We start from the raw sequence: 21,239 nt of genomic DNA on the forward strand, positions 1-21,239 counted from the left end.
AGTTCTTCACATTATTTGTATGAATATGAAAAATACCTTAGTATGCAAAAAGTAGTCTATCTTGTAGTTTATAGCACTTTTTATTTTGAATTGAGTCAAGTTAAGGGGGAAATCAGCAGACAAGAGAAGATGTCTTTGATTGGATATCAGACAGTTTCAGATATAGTCATTTGAAAATAAAATTACTTTAAGTAAATCTACAAAAACAAAAATGTTCTATTGGACTCAATTATCAGACATTAGTGTGATTTTTTTCTCACGCTCAAGATTTTTAAATATCTATTTTAGAAGATTACATTTTCTCTGTATAAAAATCTATGTAATCAATTCTCTACTTCTGAGGAAATGTTACAAGGTTTGGAACCATTTTCATTTTACCCATACATTAGTCTTTAGCTTTATTATCATGTTTGTGGCACATAGTAATTAAAGCAATTTTTTGTAGCAGAAAAAGAAAGAAAGCTCCTGCTACAACCTCAGGGGAGAGAGAGGAAAAGGCAACACCTGCAGCAGCACATTATCACCCTGTAGGCAGTTTATTTAGGAAAAGGAGCTGAGAATATGAGTCAGAATTTAAACATAAGTATGTCTAAAATGATTTTTAAGATTTATGGTAACAGTACATCTCATTGCTGTGAATGGGTAGGAAGTACTTGTATTATAGTCAGGTGACTTTCATTTACTAATCCATTTGTTTTGTAACCTGCAAAATCGTGCTTCAAAAGCAGAGAATTCATTTTGTCTAGGTAGAAATCATGCTTTTCAGTGATAGTGATTATCAAAATTTTGATTTGCATTCTTTTTAAGTGTGCTTGACTTCAAGAATCAAGCACAACTTTCACCTGAAAGCATATTATTTGAAGGCAAAGGCAATTGGGAGAGTCTATGAAAATCAGTTTCTCCTAAACTATTAATCTCAAATGAGTGATTTTTTTTTTTTAATACTTACTGTACTTTAATACAACTTAGAACAAAGTACGGAGTTGTTGTTATTCTCCTTTGTGAATATTGCAGTGGGCAAACAGAAAGTTTAATTTCAGAATTTCAGAAAAAGTGTTTATATTTTCCCTCAGGCTATGTTAATGGGAGTCTAAAGACCTACCTGTTACCACAGCACATTTTAACCATTTTAACAGGCTAGTTTCCCAGTTTTTAAAGCTTGGTATCACCTTGAACATTTTTCTTTTAAATTCCATCCCCTACCTTTCAACTTTAAAAGAAAAACAATAAAGCTGTATAATTCAGGGTTGAATTCATTAATTTGCTCTGGCAGCACAAAATTCAGTGTAAACAACAAACTTGTATGTGAAACTATTTAATCACATCATCTATTTTGGTATCTATATTTTGTATAGTTATGTGTCAACTATTTTAATAATTTAGGTATAAGTTACCAGTGCAAAATTTCATGTCACTATAAAGCGCGTCACCATCAGATAGGCACATATCAGGGTCCACATATTGGTGCTTTAAATTAGCCTAATGTTTGAACTTCTGTGCCCCACCCAGGATGAACTTGTGACCAACAGATCAGTGCCAAGAGAGACAGTAGTATGATAGGGTCACTGAGAGTTCTTCAGCTCAGTTTCCTGCTCATTCAGCTGGGCCTGTTTTTTGGCCTTTAAAGGATTAAAGAAACATTTACACTGAGGCTGCAGAAGCATTTTCACACTGCTCCTCTACCTAGCTCAAAAAGCAGTATAAATCCAAAGAATTAAGTAAGGGATATATATAAAGTTGTACTGTAAGGTGAGTTGGTATACCTGCTCTCCATTTTCTCTTCTGTGAATGATATAATTAAGTAGTGTCCTGCACGTGGTACAGAAATTAGATATGTGTTTTTTCTCAACTTTTAAACTCTCTAATATTTTGAAATATCATTTCTAGATTTTAAAATGATGGAGGAATATTACATTGTATTGATCCTATTAGACAGTCTTCTTAAGAATGATTTATGACATTTTCTGCCACTTCTCAGTAATGAATGAAGAGAATTTTTATTTTCCTAGAAATTACAGTACTGTGTTTAAATGTTTAAAAATGCATAGGGGAAAAATACAGTTCTCTGCCACTTACTTAGGTTCATTAAAATCTAGAGGAAAATATTAAATAAGCAAAATTATAGTTTTGACTCTCCTTGATTGTATGTTGATGAAAGTGATTTAGTTGAAGTACCTATTGTATGTATTTTGCAATTATTCTGTAGTAAAATTACAAGAGTTTGAAATTTTTTCCTTAAATTGAAACTGTTTCACATATCCTTTTGTGCTTCACTGTCTAAGTCTTCAAAGACCAAGGTTACGCCTGTACTCTTTATCCAGGCAAAATTCCAGTTCAAACCAAAGTCAAGTGGTATTATAGCTGAGAAAAACTGTGATATCTAAGCCAAAAGGAAAAAAAATGTCAGGATGAATTATTACATTCAACAGTGAGATGGCCAGTTGTTACAGTATTTCAGAACTGCTTAGATATATTGCTTTTAATCCAACATACATAAATAATTATATATACAAATGGTAAGATATATGCCAACTTTGGATTTTGTCTTCAATCATGTAATTGTTAAAATTTCTCTGTGGAGTAGTCTGTTCACATTAACAAAGGTTTACAGTATTAACGTCATTCAGATGTATCCATCAGTGGGTAGTGTTTTTTTCTATGTCATTAGGTGATTAAGCAATACCTGAGGAATACACAAAGTCTGACATGCATGGTCCTTCTATTATGCAAGAATTTGACAAGAAAATAAGAGTTCCTTATTTCTTTCTACTGTTTATCAGGAAAGCTGTGTGTGATAAGAGGAAGTGAGGCGTCCTTACATTCCTCCTGTCCTCTGTAAATGAGGGTCTTCTGTGTTACTCCTGGTCCATCCTTCTTGTACTATAATTGTGCAAGACTTTAAAATAATATTTCTGGAAATCAGAATTATAACCAGATCATATCTTTTGAGATTGCTTCTTGTGTGTTCTGTACACTTACTCAAAATAAGTTTTGAAATTAAGTACAGATAAAATTAATTCTTAATTAGATAAGTAGAATTAGGCATTTTTAATGCAACTTGTGGCTCTTCTCCTTAAGCATTCAGAAGAGAATTTAAAAGATTGACTAAGAATAGCTGATAAAAATAAAAATCATCAAAACAAACAAAATCCCACTAACAAAGGATGTATATCTTTGTGTGAATGAACGTAAGTACTCCTATTTTAGCATCCTAATAAGAAAATGACAAAGGACAAATGTATTATGGATGTTAAACATTTAATACTTCATTAGACTGAGTTAAGTGGATGTTTAGAGTACTTGGTGAAGTTATTCTTAATGAAATATATACGCTATTCATTTGTTGCCTTTTTCTTTTGAACTTATCTGTGTCTTTGTAGACAAATTTGTATTACAATTATTTGTATTCCATGAATGTTTCTTAATTCAGAATTTTTGTGTATGTGTGATTGGAATCATAGAATGGCATGAGTTGGAAGGGACCCCAAGAATCATCACATTCCAGCCTCCCTCCCACAGGCAGGGTCATCAACCTCCAGGCCTTGTACTAGACCAGGTTGTCCAGGGTCCCATTCAATCTAGTCTTGAACACCTACAGGGAGGCATCCAAAGCCTCTCTGGCTAGCCTGCTCCAGCATCTCACCACTCTCTCTGTGAAGAACTTCCCCCTGACATCCAATCTAAACCATCTCTCGTTGAGCTTAAAACCATTCCCCCTGTCCTATCACTATCTACCTGAGTAAAAAGTTGATACCCCTCCTTTTCATAATCACATTTTAAATACTGGAAGGCTGCATTGAGGTCTCCTTGTGGCCTTCTCTTTTCCAGGCTGAACAAGCCCAGGTCTCTCAGCCTGTCTTTGTAGGGAGGGTGCTCCACCCTCTCATCATCTTTGTGGCCCTCCTCTAGACAGCAGCAGCTCTACATCTTTCCTGTACTGGGGGCCCAAAACCTGGACACAATACTCCAGATGGGGCCGCTTGAAGACAGAGTAGAGAGGGACAATCACCTCCCTGTTTCTGCTGGCCACGCCTCTTCTGATGGAGCCCAGGATACCATTGACCTTCTGTGCTGCAAGAGCACACTGCTGGCTCATGTTTAGTTTTTCATCCACCAGGAACCCCAGGTCCTTCTCCACAGGGCTACTCTCAAGGATTTCTTCTTCCAGTATCTGGGATTACTCCAATCCAAGTGCAAAACCTTGCACTTTATGTTGAATCTCATTAGGTTTCACGTTTCGAGTTTGTTGAGGACCCTCTGGATGGCTTCACTTCCTTCTACCGTGTCAACTGCACCACTCATCTTGGTGTCATCAGCAAACTTGCTGAGGGTGCACTCCAGCCCATCATCAGTGTCATTGATGAAGATGTTGAAGAGCTCCAGTCCCAAGATAGACAACTGGAGGACACTACTTGTCACCTGCCTGCAACAGAACATAGTGCCATTCGACACAACCCTCTGTCTATGACCAATTCCTTATCCACTGAATAGTCTATCCCTCAAATCCGTATCGTTTTTAGCGATGAGGATATGGTGGGAGACAATGTCAAAGGCCTTGTACAAGTCCAGGTAGATGACATTGGTTACCTTCCCTTTGTCCACTGATGTGCCACTCCATCACAGAAGGCCATCAGATTGATCAGGCACAACCTTCCCTTGAGAAAGCCATGCTGGCTGTCACAGATCACCTGTTCATCCCTCATGTGCTTTAACACATCTTCTGGGAGGATCTGTTCCATGATCTTCCCAGGCATAGAGGAGGACTGTAGTTCCCTGAGTCCTCCTTCCCTTCCTTTCATGTAAATGGGAGTGACGTTTCCTTTTTTCCGGTCCCCATGGATGTGAGAAATACAAGAATCCTGGCTGCCAGTGCAGGCTTCAGCAAAAAATTCATTTAGTACCTCAGCCTTCTCCATATCTGTCATAGCTAGTTCTCCTTTCTCATTTACCAAAGAAGGTATGCTCTCTTTGGCCTGCCTCTTCTGGCCAATGTACTCATAGAATCTCTTCTTGTTTTTAACATCCCTCACCAAGTTCAGTTCTGTCCGTGCCTTTGCTTTTCTCATCTCCTTTCTGCAAATTTGGACAGCATCCCTGTTTTCTCCCCAAGTGACATGCCCTGGTTTCCACAGCTGGTACAGTCTCTTCTTTTCCCTCAGTCTGACTTGCAGGTCCTTGCCAAGCCCTGTCAGTTTCCTGCCTCTCCTGCCCACATTCTTGTTCAGAGAGATGGAGAACGCTTGTGCTCTCAGAAAGGGATCCCTGAAGATTAGCCAACTTTCTTTCACTCCTTTGCCTCTAAGGACAGCTTCCCAGGAGATCTCAACAATTGCTTAAACAGCCTGAAGATTGCTCTCCCTAAGTTCAGAGTCCTGACCCCACTCTTCACCAGGCCCATGTTCCTTGAGATCCCAACCTCAACCAGGTCACGACTGCTGCAGCCTAGGCTGTCTTCAGAGTTAATGCCTTTAATGATCTCCTCTGCACTGGTGAGCACCACATCCAGTCACACTTCACCTCTTGTTGGTCTGTCCAATACTTGAACCAGAAAGTTATTGTCCACACACTCCAGGAGATTCCTGATGGATTCTTATGGATGTCCCATCACCAGAGGCATTCAAAGCCAGGTGTATGTGGCTCTGGGCAGCCTGGTCTAGTGGTTGGTGACCCTGCGCACAGTAGGAGGGTTGAAACTAGTTGATTATGGTCCTTTTCAATTCAGGCCATTCTATGATTCTATTATTCCTAGATCTCTTGCAGCTTGCTGTGTGATTTTCCCCACAGTTATCCAGGTGGTTGAAATCTCCCATTAGGAGTAGTGCCTGTGAACACACCACCTCCAGAAGCTAAATGAAGAAGGGCTCATCAGCAGTCTCCCCTTGATCAGGTGGCCTGTGGCCTATAGTAGACCCCCTACTACCAGATGCCCTTTATTAGTTCTGTCTCTAATTCTAACCCACAGGCTCTCAACCTGCTCCTCACCATTTCTCAGAGGGAGCTCCTCACAGTCTGTCCAGTCTTTAACTGTAGAGGGCAACTCCTCCACCCTTCCTACCTAGCCTCTCTCTCCTAAAAAGCTGATAGCCCTCTACAGTGGTATTCTGGTTTTGTGAGTAATTCCACCATGTTTCCATGATAGCAACCAGATCATAATTTTCCAAGTACATAATGATTTCCAACTTCTCTTTCTTATTTCTGATGCTGCTTGCTTTAGTGTAAAGGCACTTCTGTTGTCCTATCTGACACACCACCTTTCTAGAGAGGCCCTCCCTCAAATCTCTGGAAGAAATTTTTCCCCTGCTGCTTCCTAGAGAGACACGAGAAGTTTTCAGACAACGGGTCAGCAACACATCCTCCTCTGAAAAGTTCCCACAGAATCCTACAGGATTGTTCAGAGATTTTTCTCCGCAATCTCATGGCATGACAACAACCCTAGTCCTTTCTCTGTCCCATCACACTCAACAGTCTTCACTCATGGGATCTAGTATAAAGCTCCAGATTACTCACTCTACCCTAGTGACCTTCATTGCACCCCCTTCCTACCTAGTTTAAAGCCTTCTCAGTGACCCCACTAGCTGTTGGGCTAGGATCTGTTTCTTAGATCTTAGAGATAAATGACACCCATCTGCAGCCATTAAGACCAGGTACTGAGTAAATTATTCCATGGTCAAAAAACCGAAAGTTCCTATGGCAGCCACTTATTTATTACCTGGGTTTTCCTAGTCCACTACTTTCTGTCCGTCATCATCCCAGAAGTGATAGGAGAACGTATCAGTTGTGCTCCTGCTCCCTCAACAAACTGCCCTAAAGCCCTGAAGTCTTTTTTGATCATTCACAGGCTTCCTCTGAGCTACTGGCTGCCTGAACTATCAGCAATGGGTAGTAATCAGAGGGGGAGTTGTTATGTCCTTGACTCATGTCCCAGGGAGGCAGCACACTTCCCTACAAGTCAGGTCCAGTCTGCATATGGTGCCCTCCATTCCCATGAGGAGAGAATCACCTGCAACACTAACCCTTCTTTCTTTCTTGGCAATGGATGTCTGGAGATGCAGTTGACTGCCTCACCCTCGGCGATGTCTTAGGCAAACCTTCCCACACCTCCTCCCTCACCTCCCATTCAATTTCCAGTGTCTCAAGCTTATTTCTCAGGGAGCACCTGGGGAAGTGAGGTTGATTGGAAAGGGGTTCACCCATGAGTCCAAGCTGGGACTGTCTTCCAACTCTCCCCATCTCTCAGGCCCCCTCGTCCTGTGTCAGACAGTGACAGGGCAGGGGGTCCATCATTTTCAAGGGAGTATCTCTATCCCCCTGGACCTTTTTCTCTGGCATGCCAGGGAGTTAGTTCACCAGTCAATCTCTCAATATTAGGTATACTGATAGTGTAGGAACAGTTACAAATTTTATGAAGTTGATGTTATCCACCTTAGTTTTTACTAGATAGGATTAATTAATTAATCAGTTCAATATGATCAACTTGGATTAACTGAAACTAAAATCATCTGCAGTTTTGTTTTTGTTGTTATAGGCCAACTCCTTGTCCTTTTAGAAGTCTCTATTGGCAACAAGAGGATCCTTAGGAATCTTGAAGCAAAAAACATGGCTAGTGACATCTTTTTGAGCAGCATATATAAGGCTGTAAAATTGCAAGAGAGATGTTCCACAGTGATTAACTTTATTGTCATTCTCAGTAATTGAATTATCAGCAAAAATCAGTAGATTGACCAAGATCTCTTATATCTCTCTTAGATCTCTTTAGATTTTATGGTTTCATTTCTTTTCTTTGATGATACTGTTGCATCAGCAGCTTTTTAAGGTGCTTCTGCAGCAGCTGCTCTGAATTTTGCTGCAGAAGTTTGGCTTCAACTTCCAAATGGAAATATTCAGCAAAATGGAACTGACAGTGAAAACATGAACAATCCAATCAATACTGAAGAAGTTCTTTAAGTGTGGCCTCAGAAATGCCTGTCTGGATAGTAGAAAATTGGTTTTCTATTCCCTAAACCTTAATGCTTAATTACTTATTTCAGTGCATATATGATTATTACTGACTTAATTTACCAGATTTACTGCAGCCTGATTCCTTGTTGAATTTCTTTTTGAGAATCTATCTACAATGGTAATATAAGTTTAGATGTAGGTATTTCATATGACATCATCTTTCCCTCTGCCTTCAAGTATGTATGGTTTCATCCTGTCACATCTTATAATCTGTGGTTATGATGCTTCACAGAAGCCCTGTGTGGTCTCTAGCAAGTCTTTAGTAGCCATATTAAAACAGCATTTAATAGTGCCTAAAACTGACTTGGGTACTTAAAACAGTAAGGACCCAGGATCTGACCAGCCTGGATAGAAAGCCATCAGATCATTTAGGTGTCCACAGTTTAAGTGCTATTATATGTTTCCAGTTCCTACTTCCGTATCAGAGAAGGTGATCTGATGAAGGTGGCCTGTAGTTACATTCTGATTTGTCTTCTGCTTTGCACCTGTCTTGAAGGGACTGTACATATCAGGAACTATGTAGGCACTTGCAGAACCAAATGCTAACCATTTTTCTTTCAGAGATTTTGCGGACACTGCTGAGATCCATGCTGGATAGAATCAAATGTAGCTCAGGAGTGGATACAGAATAGATTCACTCTCATAGCTCTATTTGTAATATAGTTGTAGTAATGTTCACAGAGTTATCAAATTGAGTTAAGGTGCTGAGTATTGACAGGGATAACAAAGTTATCTAGAGGATTGGTATCCACTGCAAATAATTTCCCCCCCCCCCCCCCCCCCAATTAGAAGAAAATCTAGTGTCCAAAGGAAAATAAGAATTGGTCCTTTGTGACATAACATGTGGGAAGTTGGGTTTTATTTGAAACCTGTCCAGTCTAAGCCAGCATTACTAAACCCGTAAGTCTATAAAACATTGAAAGCAGCCTTCAAAGTAACTCCTTATTATGCTTTTCTATTAATTTAAATAAATGCAGTTTTCACATAATATACAGCTGCCAAATTTAATTGTTTTGTTATTTTATTAGTGGAACTGATCTGTGCTTTTCTGCTGCTCTTCAATAATTCTAACAAGAGAAGAACAGAATGACAGCAGTGGGATATTTTTGCTTTGAAAATAGATAACTATAAAAAAGAAATCTGACTTCATGTATTTAACAAGCATTTTCATGCTTTAGATATTATGCTGTAAGGAAGACCCTTGTTTTTTACAAATTCAACAAGTTTTTCCAAAAGCTTTTCTTTTGGAAACCTTTAAAAATCAATGAGGTGCATGTCCACATGGCACACGTGAGTGACTTTAATAGTGGGAGAGTCAGTAGTCTATTAAAGATTTTACAGGCATCTGAAAGTTTGCAGCATCAGAACCTCAGTCCTGATATACAGGTTATACAAGGGCATTTGATTGTATGATAAATCTAGATACTTAAATACTGTTTAAGTGTATTTCCGTATGTTTGTCTTAAGTATGTTGTATCTGATTGCTGTACACATCAGCAATTACAGTAGCAGTTACAGTAATTCTATATACTTAGTATATGGCAATAACCTGTAAATAGTTTAGTAAAGGAATCCTATGTTGCTAAGCTATTCAATAGATAGATCTACCCAGAGGTTGCTTATGTGTTTCTACACGTATTTCCATTATTATTTTTGTTCTCCTAGATAATGCCCTTTTTTCACCTTTTACAGTAGTCTGAGCAGGTGCTGCAATGATTTTTAGCTCCTTTATGCATTCCTTGATTGAGAGTAAATTTCCTTCTTTTATTTATTTGAAGGAAAGTTGGCATTTTCTTACATTCCTATGTCCAACTGGGAGAGAGTGGAGATTCTGAGAGGGTTGACAGGGTGTTTTCTCACCACTTTCAGCAGACTAGGCAAATCTGTTTTAAAGATGTCTCCCACATATGGGATTATTTTAATGATTTCACTGATCAAGTTTGGAGCCTCAATTCCTTAAGGATTAGAAGTTGCAGCATTATTTATTATAAGGAGAAAAAAACATTTTTGCATTTCAGGCTCTTTCTAGAGATGCTGTCTTGAACATCGATGACCTTCTAATGAGTAGCAGATACTGTATAAATTATAGCCATGAAGAACCTCATTTTTGTATACTTAGTAAGTGTTATCAATAGTAGAAATTCACAGGTGAACAGACAAAAATGTCCTGTTCTGGGATTAACTTGAAAATAGGCTCTGCTACCCATATGTACCATATGGATCTGTTTTCCTTCTCCTCCATTAAGGGAATGAGAGGAACTAGCTCATTGTTTCCTTATCCAACTCACAGATTTGCAGGTTCCACAGAGTAATTTTTTGTGTGCTATATTTAATGCACTAGGGAAATTTTTAAAGCTTTCTGTTGAATCTATGGAGAGAAGCTCATGTGCACTATGAAAACTTTCTGAAACCATAGTTTTATTAGAAAATATCATCACATTGCTGAACTTCTCTAGCTGTGGAATTTTTCAGAATCATGTCTGTGGCTCATGTGTGGATTAGTTGTGAAAGAAAAAAAAAAAAACAAAAACACACCACAAAACATACCTCATAAAAACTGTACCAAAAATTGTACCCTCATTTTTTATTTTTCCTCAGAGAGGAACGTCTGAGGATCAGACTGTGAGAAGACACCTATGAGTCTTATAATTACACTGCAATATTCTGTTGAACATTTGAGTTTGTAAGCCAATATACAGTACAGTATATGCAACGAATTTTGCACTAAGTTGCAGTAGTACATTTGAATGGATTATTCCATACTGTGAATGGGAGCAGGAAAATTCTGTAAAAGCTGAGGTTGTAATTACACAAGAAAACTCACAATGTTTCAGAAAGAATTATATTATTCATAAAAAGTGACTGCAGTTAAAAATTTATGTAAGATTTAAAATGCAGTCATTTCATTAACTTAGGACTAAAGTGCAGGTCATTCTTCAGAAAGACCATTTTTTGTCTGTATTTCATAATGCAGAGTGATGTTATATGATGTTTTAGTGAACTTTTTACAAGTTATTACAGATTTACATACAATTAGATAGAACGGAAATACCTAAATTTTAATTTGATCACAGCAATGATTGACGACAACAAGGAAGTTGTTTTACATCTAGAGTACTTGCTCCATGAGCAACCCAGTGTACTTTTAATACTATATCAACTGTGTAGAATGAGCCATTAAATTATGTTCCTGACTCAAGAGGGCCTTGAAGATTTTTTTTCCTTTAGTCCTTAATTTTTAAGTACATAAATATTTAGGAGAAGCAGTTTTCATCATGAACACATTTGACTAATATTGTGTTCTCCATAGAGATACTTTTCAAAGTGTGGAGGAACCACACCAAGATTAATTATAATTATAAACCAAGATTAAATATAAAAGAAGATAAACTTACAACAAATACAATAAAATCTTAATTACTTTTCTCTACAGTGTTGAAATGTCTTTTTTCTACTGATATCTTTTTTCTACTGAGGAGGACTTGGAGGACAAGAAGATGCTGAAGTATGTAGGATTGCTCATATTACTAGTCACTTGGAAAATATGTGTGTAATGACATCTTAATAGTATCTATAAATAATTCCTTGTGGCTAATCACTATTGAATTTAAAGGAATTACATTGGAATTAAATTCTATTCAACAGCTAACAAGCAGCTACTTGTAAGCATTAAATAGGTGGAAAGCCTTTTTATCAACTCCACTAATCTAAACCTACTAAGCTCAATCTTCAGAACACATTCTGCTACACATCAATCTAAGCATTTTCAATTACATGAACTATTGATTTTACATTTGAAATTTTCTGTCTTTTCATGAACTTGATTTTCTTTGAGTGACAAGGGTACTTTTCAGGATTTGAAGTTTTTTATTCTCTTCTATGGATAAATAAAAATACATATATGAATGTATTAAAATGATTTATTGATGTATTCAATACTTTGTATCATTGTTTTGCATGAATTTCTTAAGAAATTTGCAGGAGAGAATAACTGGTTTCTGATCTCATGATGTTTAAGAGAAGATGCTCTGTTTCATTAAATAGTAATGCCATGTTTTTTCTTTATTTTTACAACACACAGTTGATTGAGATCAACTAAAAAATTCCAGTTAAAAAGTAACAACAGTACTCAATATCTTCATTCATGTTTAGTCTCAAGTCATTGTAAACATTAAATCCTTTTAGAATTACAGAGACAGAGGAGTGAGTGGAATTGCATTTGGCTGCATTAATCATCAGATTATCATTTGAAGTACTGATAAATTGTTCAGTATATACATTTTTAGAAATGTATCTGCTATTTTCTACAACTTGAAATATGCTCGCTACTGGAAAATAATGTCATCTTACAAATAGTTTTCAAAGATATTCATGTAAACACCTTAATATTTACACAACAGGGAAAAGTGAAGGACGCTTATGAAATAATTTTGCTTTCTTTACGTCTCTGACTGAACTGTAAGCCACTGTGAGGTTAATAATAAAATGTATCTTTACTATGAATAGATCTTAATTTCATCCTTATAACTTCATACCTAAACCTAAATTTGGGTTTTCTGTAAAATATTTTATCATTTACTAGTAAGGGATAAAATAATTGATATATAGTAAATACTTAATTACTGACTGCATTTCTACTCTAGCCATTTGAAATTTTTAGATGTTTGGGAAATAGTTGGTGGAGGAAGAACTAAGAACTTATGCCCTGAAAATGTATCTATTTGTGCATAGTTATGCTAAAAAGTGAAAATGTGAAGGATGTGAATGCTTCTAGGACATGACATACAGAATTGGGAGCATTGAACTGGGTAAATGTAATATGATTGAAAACATTAATACTAAATACAGTGATGGTAGGATATAGAAAATCTCCTCTCTTGTGGTAGATCAAGATCAATACAGTACATTTTTCAGTATCTACAGAATTAAAACAGCTAACTTAATTTGGTTATATGAGTATTCCATCCCTAATATGCTATTCATACTGATTATGTTTGCATATGAGTCACACTCAGTTTGAATTTACCAGATATCCATTAATGTTTGCTTAAGTAATGAGATCATTCCATGAAGTGAACAGGGCCTTCTAAATAAAAAGGGACGACTGTTTAGAAAAACAAGGTTTAAAAAAACCTATTCGTTTAATCATATATTATGCAAGGAGCAACACAGTAATGTTGAGGCAGTCTTCAAACAAACTGGCTGATCCTAACACTTCATTAAATAATCTGTTGTATAATGAAGCTTCACTGGATTTCCTTCTGTTTCCCAGTTAACTTCTCCATTAATGAGAATGCTCTCCTTCTAAACAGCCATTTCAATGTACTATTTTCAAAATCAGTATCATTTCACTATTTTTTTTATTGTTTTGTTTTGTGTCATGCGAAAATCCTAAGTCTTTTCTGAGTGTTTAGTCAATTACTTTAGCGTGGAAGAATTTTAAAATGAACCTTTCAAGGTAAAGCTTAAGTGATGAGTTCTGAACTTTTATGTTACTGAACTTACATAAACTTTTAACAATCAGTTAGCTTCATTTACAAAGGGGGACTTCCAACTAACCACTTAAGTCTCAACAAAGGTTCCTCAAATTTTTTATTAATTCATGAAGTGTAAAGTCTATCTCAAGCCTGAATAAATTCAGTATTGTTCATATTGCAGCCAATAGCTGCACACATTGAACATTTACTTAGTTCTGAGTGAAATAAACTTACAGTGTACAATTGGAGTTCACTGCCTTGATATAATTAACAGCACAATATCAGAACACACATTTGGTAAGCTACTTTAAAGAAGAACCTATTTCTGAAGAATCTGCAAGGAAAAGTTGCAAAAACAAGAAAATAAAGAGCTTAGCCAAAGCTCTTGATCAAAGCTCAATGAAGGACTCTCTTAACAAGAGAGTTAAGATGATGCAGTTTAACAAGAGAGTTAAGATGATGCAATATACCATAAAAGGAAAACCACTGAAAATCAGTTTCATGTTAAGATCATGCAACATATCTACCAAAAACAATAGGATTTGGTGACATAATAATATTTAGAGAAATTGGATTCTCGTGTACTTTCTTAAAACGTGATTTTATATGAATTGGACTGTATCTACCATTCCCCGAAATGGTCAGGTCAGAAGCAGAAAAACATCTGCAAGTTTCTTCATACAAAGTGTTCTTTATATTTTGGAGTAGAGAATCAAGATACCTTTCAAATCAGGAGAAATCCATCATCACAGCAACAGTGTGCCCATTTTGTTCTTTGTTCTTGACTGTCTTTTATATAGATACAGATTCTTTAGAGCTTAGTTTAGTGTTTCCAAGTCTTTCAATTTCTTGTCAGTAGCAGCTGTTATTTAAATATGAGGGCTGCTCTGGAAGTTATACCTCCTATTTTATTATGTTGGCCCACAATGCCAGAGGCAGATGTTGGTGGTATGGCAGTAGAGGTCGAACCTCTCCAGCCAGTATTCCATTCCATTTTGTTGCTGTGTGACAGATGGCAGCAAAGTGGGGTCTGACAAAATGGCATATGCAGCAAAGGTGTTTCAGAGAATTCCTCTATGCAGAAAAAAATGGAGCTCATTGACATTCACTGATGCTTGTTGAACATTTCTGGAGACCAAACAGTGAATGTAAGCACAGTGCAACAGTAGGTGGTACATTTCAGCAGTGACAACAATGGCAGTGGGGCACATCTGCTGGTGCAGATTTTTATGAGCACAACATGCAGGCTCTTGTTCATCATAGGCAAAAATGCATAGCTAATATTGGTCAGTATGTTGAAAAACAGTGTTTTGTGGCTGAGAATTTACTCTATCAAAAAGTATTATATGTTCTTCTTGTCTGTTGTAGTTTCCATGGAAATAAGTAGTAGGCATTGCTTTCAAAGTGACCTGCATACATTTTATTTTGCAAAGAAGTAATTGTTTAAAAGTTGATACTAAACTGTGTGTATTAAAAATTCTTTTTGTGGGTAGTTATTGAATTTGGTGTTTGAACTTTTGTTGGTGAGTATGAATGAATTTTTGCTAATTAAACCCTAACATTTATTTCTAGGTTCTCTTATTCTTTCTTTTTTTCCTTGTTTCAACAGCTTGATCAAGTTGTTCGTCAGAGAAATCTGTCTAGTTTGGAACTTTTCCTCTCATGTGCACAGAAACAGTTAAGCAGTTTATTAAATGAAGAACCAACCGCAACACAGGAAAAGAAAGACTAACATTCTCTATACCACCGATACAGTATGATTTGTGAACTCAAATCTCAATTAAACAAATGGCAAGTGTCTTCATTTCGGAGTGTATCATTGGTTCAAGATTTCTCTGAAAGTATTCTTGAGAGAAGTATCTGTGTATTCAGTTTTTTCTTTTAACAGGGAAAATAGTTTTTATTTATGATTTAATTTTATTGTCTTCTCTAGTAGCCTGTGATTGAAGCTCTAGGCAACTACAGCAATGGTGAAAAAATTCCCTTTCATTTCTGGTTTAATGGTGTTATCATGTCTTGATGTCACTTTCTAGTATTTTTAATTTTAAAAGAAATTGATAAAAATTAAATATACATACAAGTCTATTTTATTTCTCAAGTATATGCCCAAGTGCATTGACTGAAATGAGTGTGAGAAGCTGAATAGCTCTTATTACTTTAGATGCATAATGGAAGAATCCGTGCTGAAAGATAAGAGCTTTGACAGTCATTTCTTCAGACATTTGTAAACAACTCTACTGACAGAAAAAATTTAAAAACCAAGCAAGCAGTTAGAATAGTTCCGAACATTACTGTAACCAATGTCTGGTATGTATTCTATTTCTGTTTTACAAAGCTCAGAGACCACAGTTTCAGGAATAAGATATACGTAATTATGTGAATATGCATACTGCACTACTTCAGTGGAATTTCTGACAGAATAAGGAGAGTGTCATGCTGACCTCAGATGTCATTTTTAAACCCATTGAAGGAAGTAGTAATACTGCCAACTGACAATGGACTTTGGATCAAGTCTGTGAATGGGAAACTCAGTGCCTACACTCTATTGATTGTAGACCTGGAACCTTAGTTTTAAAGTTCTGAATGAAATAATGCCTAGGAATATAAATAAACTGAGAATGATACCTCTAATGATGAGCTTGGCATCCAGTGGGGACCCATGGGCAATTCTTGTTATTTTCTGGTGTTGTGATTTTTTATTTCACTTTTTTTTTGTGTGTTTCCACTGGCAGTCACTTTTCATAAATTGCTTCCTTATAGCCGTAAACTCCAAATAGTTTCCTATGTGTTTGATGAAATGTGTATTGCAGAAGGTTTGTTTGTATTTAAATCTTTTTTTGTGCTTACTTTTTGTATCAGAACGAAAGTTTTTGCCTTGTGTATGGCTGCAGGTTTCACTGAATAAGAAAATGATGCTGATTTTATTAGATAGTAATCTCTCCCTCCAAATGTATGAAAATCCAGATCTTTTTGATTGACTGACCAGTTTCCTTTTCATCTGGTAAGCCAAAAGATATTTGAGTGTTGATGAGTCCAAACCATCTTGTTTACCCAGGTGGAATAAAGAAAAAGTATGGTAGAATTTGCTTGCACTTTGTTCTTACCATTTGTCCTCATCAGTTTTGCTACGGAAGAGTTTTGTTGTGTTTCAGCAAGATGTGGTCATGGAGAAGTGGGAAAAGTTTACGATTATTATCAGTAAGATGTTACTGATAACTATGGTGTATCTTCCCCAGTGGAACATCATGTGTTATCTCCACTCTTGAATATTGTGATTATCACATAGAACAGCAGGGACTTTTTTTCCTTACCTTTGACAGTTTTAGTGCTTTAGGTATTCTCTCTATCCTGTGAGCAAAACTGCAGAATTAGATGACAGACACAAAATCAGACTGGGAGCACTCACTGCTTTCAAAACCGCAAGTCTCAGAGAAGAAATTCAGATATCCAGCAGAAAAAAAAAGAGTGATGTAGTATACAAACTTTTCATTATGTGTTAAACTCGATCTGCTCCTCATCATGCACAAGAGATTATTTTTAGTTTTCATTATTTCTGCCTAATCATGGTGTCACTGAATTAGATCTGTCTGTGTCCATGACAGGCCCACAGGCCCACTGGCCCAGAAAAAGGGAGAGTGTGGATGGGTTACAGGCCAGTTTGGCCCAGTACTGTGACTAATGGGGCAGGGCACATACGGATCCATGCCCTGGGAAAGGGAAAAGGAAAGGGGGAAGGGTAGGGAGATGGGCCTAAAAATAGAACAGGGGCAATGATCTGAGGAGGAAAGTTAACTTACTAAATATATCAGAATGCAAGATAACACACTATAATGCAATATATAATTGGAATTGAAGCTAATAAATAAAATGAGAGTGAGAGGGAGTGTCCGAAACCGATGGCTGGGGAGCATACCCACACACTGCCATGCAGCAAGAGAGAGAGTGAGTTCTGTGACTTGCCAGCTTTGTCTTCCCCTCTGAACGCAAAGTCCTCTGCAGTATGTAGTTCTTCTCTTCTGAGAGCCAGGTATTCAGAAAATTTTCGGTCCATGGAAGTGGGGCATTAATTCTTTAACTCCCAGTGCTTTACATGATGTTATGATGTGGAATACCAATAACAAAAATCATAAAACCATGGCATCATAAGAAAATAATTTGTGGAAATTTTGGTAGAGGAATGTCAGGGAAAAGTTTGCAAAACCATTCTAGTTCATGGCAGGTGACATCACAGAGTTGTTTTTTTTTTTAACCACATTATATAAATAAATTTATGATATCCTGAAAAATAGCATTTTAGATAAGTTGAAAGCCTAATGGTTCAAACTTTATCTGCCTCGAAGGTATGACTGCTAGTGCAATTTTTAAGTTTCTATAATAAATAATCCATATTCTTTGTATCCAAGATAACATAAATAATTTTGACAAGAATTATGTGCAGTGGGAGAAGCAAGAACCCCTAGAACTCATGCTTAGGCTCAACAAATGCAAAATCTAAAATGTTCAAGCTCTTCAGTCTGCAGTCGTATAATATGCATACTATATGTATGTATATGATTATTGGCTTTACATTAGAAATTAGCTATAAATCTGATTATATTAGAATGTGTCTAAAAGCTAAGTAAAACAGTAATAATAGATCTAGTGTATCTAATGGTGTATTTATTAGCATCAGTCAGGATCGTCCTACTTGATAATTTTTGCTTGATGATCTAGACCAGAGAAAATCAAAAAAGTGAGATTTCTAGCCAATAATTTAATGTTGCCAATGGCTATTTTGATATCATACAGACCTATGCATTTATTTTGGCTTTCAATTTGCTTCCTTTACAGAATTATAGTTTAGCTCTGAGATTATGTATATATAAGTTATTAACAAAGAAGAAGTCATTTTCCATGCTTTTTTTGTATAGTGTCTATATCTGAGGTAAGTGAAGGAATATTTTAATTTTTGCCTTGCTCTAGGAATAACTTTGTTAAATAAAAGTCATATTTACAAAGCATTTATTTCCTTCACTGTATCACAACACAGCTGAACAAGGAAAAAGCAGTAATCATTTTCAAGGCTGAGTTTGCATTAGCGTTTTAAGATTTCTGCGCATCATTACACTGGATTCCGGTCAAAAGTTGCCTCATCTCCTGCCTGCTCAGTGAATGGCAATGTTAATTCCTGACTGTCTGAAACTAGTGGCGTAGGCATGACCTTAAAGGGCCTATTTCCTATTCAATACTGAAGCTCCTGTATAGCATGGTGGAGCCTCCTCTTCCACTGTGCATTGATGTCCACATACTTGAGTTTGCAGAATTTTTCCTTCCCCCTGGATGCAGAGATTTCATCTTGCTTCCTAACAGATAATAGCCACTGATTAAAAATTACTCAAGTTAACACATATAATTTATACTTACTTTCAGATAATGGACGGTATTGATGCAGTATCAAATGGACGTTTTTCTGTTTCCCATCATTTACTTCAACTAGTTTAGGTACCATAAATGCTGGTGCAGGAGTGACTAACTTGTTGACAAGATTGTCCTGAAAATTTTTACATGGCCATTCTGAATATTGTCCAGAAAGGCTTAACTTCTGTGTCATTCCTGTTTCATCAGTGGATTTTAAATATGAGAAAGAAAGCTAGGTGTGGAAAACACTTTATTCATGGGTATAATTTGGATCTTCAGGAACAGGCTAAACAAATCTTTTTCTGTGATGTGTCCAAAAATATTGTCCTAAGGTTTCAAGAATCAATTGTCTATTTTCTAGTATTTCTTGTTAGAGCCTCCATAAAACTAATAGTGATGATCAATCAGGGTCATATTTGGACGGTTGAGCATTATGGGGAAACCAAGGAACTTGTGGAATTGATCAGAGTTTGTGTTTAGTTTGTTAGTTAAAGGAAAGGACAGAAATGTGTAGACTTCTCATTGCAGACATTACCTAAGCAGTTCACTTGTCACGGTGATGCAGTAGCTAAAAATATCCTCAGCAAGCTCTGTTGCATGCAGAGCAAAAGGTCAATCTTGTTTTATACTATCTGAAGCAGATTTGTAGATTATGATTATTGCATATCTGAGAGAAGCACTTCGTTATAGCATTTCATTATAAAGGTATATTGTAATGTTGTGAAAGATGAAAATCATCTGTATGTGCTGGTGACAGTAAGTATTTAGCAACACCAAAAAAAGATTGACCTTTTTTCTTTTGAAGTCATTTATTGTACAGTTTATATTTTAAATTTTTTTCTATCTGAAATTTTTTCTGAATTTCTGAACAGTCATCTCCTATGATCAGTGTGATCAGAATATCTTTCACAGTGTGTAATCGTAACTGTTTTAATATGCGTCAGAGATTCAAAGTTGTTTATATCGTCTTCAATTCCTTGCATTTCAGAGTTAAAACTAGGCATTTTTCTGATGCTTTCCATTGTCCAGCATGAGTAATATGATAGACAAAGAAGGTGCTATTGAATAAAAACTTCTACTGTTTTTCTAATGGTATTTTTAAACAGTTTGACAGCAAAAATTAACAAAAAGGAAAAAAAGTGGAAGTTCGTTAATAAACATATCCAGAAAGAAGAAATCAACAAAATGCTGTAAATTTCTCTTTTTTTACTGGACTTGGTAGTAGGTCTATATTAGTAGATAAAGATCACCGTCAGATAGAAAGTTGTTTTCATTCATTCTCTTTCTTCAATTTAAAATATTTTGTCTTTTCACAAAGTTCAAAGGGTTTGCACTTCTGAGTTTAAAAGTAAGTTCCCATCTACACTATGATGGTATGAGGCACTTTGGTGAAAGGCGATTTGTTTTTTCTAAGTGAACACTGAAGGATGTTTGAACGCTGAAGTTCCTGTACTACTACCAAATTAGGTCATCAGCTGGAACTTCACATCAATCTTTCTACATAAATTTTCTGAAAGATAGCTGATTACCATAATAAATATCCAGGCTCTATTTCTATGGCAATAATTTTAAAAATTCCATTATTTAAACCTCCAGTTTTTTATCATGACCAGAGATTACATATTTAAAGAGTGATTGTAAAGTTCTGGCTCCCAGGAATTCAGCAAGAATTGTTGGCTGCTTGCAGCTCAGAATATTGTTCTTCCTCACATTTTTTGCAATTGTGTCTGCGAGTAAGAGAATATAAACAGCTTTCTATGGGCCTGAAAGTGTTCTGAGAAATGTATTTCAAAAGCACAATCTTTTTTTCTAAAGTAAGTAGCATTTGTTCTGTTTGTTGCGTATCAAGGAGGTGGGATGAGCTGCTGGCTGAGATCTTGGTGAGGGGCTACATTTCACAATACTGTAATGTTGCTAAAAATAATGTATTTCTATATTCTTCTTGAAATAAGTTTATTCTCATTTGTTTCATCAGAACTAATAGCAACTCTAGTTTTCCCTACTGAAAAGCTTCTAAAAAATGTGTACTATAAGGTGTATCAGCAAAGTGACTATCACAAAGATATAAACAAGACTATTTTAGCATGAAGCTTGATGGAAGTAGAAAACATGAAGGTAAGTATAATGTGTTACTATTTGTTATATATTCCTTCTGTTACTACTTTTACGTGATAGAGAAAATGGAGACTTTCTGAAATGCTGTATCTGTGGCAAATGTAACCAGACTAGAGTTCATTACTCGTTCACTGTATGGTCATTGGAATAGATGACCTTTAAAGGTCTCTGCCAATTCAAACAATTCTATGATGCTATGCTTCTAAGTTTACAGCTGGATGGTATTTTGATTTAAAAAATCCCAGTTGAAAC

The 21,239-nt window shown here is 36.3% G+C and overlaps 1 protein-coding gene across 4 annotated transcripts in view; it reads left to right on the forward strand.

Annotated features, from left to right (window-relative positions):
• Positions 1–21,239, forward strand: part of CCDC91 (coiled-coil domain containing 91) — a 182,910-nt gene that overhangs the window by 112,801 nt on the left and 48,870 nt on the right. For 2 of the 4 annotated variants that reach the window (XM_085233749.1, XM_085233740.1), the window contains one exon: positions 15,085–16,557. The exons of 1 other annotated variant lie outside the window; for it this stretch is intronic. In XM_085233749.1, the coding sequence (XP_085089875.1) occupies positions 15,085–15,207 (123 nt within the window). In that variant the 3' untranslated portion in view covers positions 15,208–16,557. Of the gene's footprint in view, positions 1–11,431; positions 11,453–15,084; positions 16,558–21,239 lie in introns of those variants that run through there. One more of the 4 variants, XM_085233754.1, reaches the window with a different exon arrangement.

Source organism: Meleagris gallopavo, chromosome 1 (genome assembly GCF_905368555.1).
Source record: "Meleagris gallopavo chromosome 1, MGAL_WU_HG_1.1, whole genome shotgun sequence".
NCBI classification, from domain to species: domain Eukaryota; kingdom Metazoa; phylum Chordata; class Aves; order Galliformes; family Phasianidae; genus Meleagris; species Meleagris gallopavo.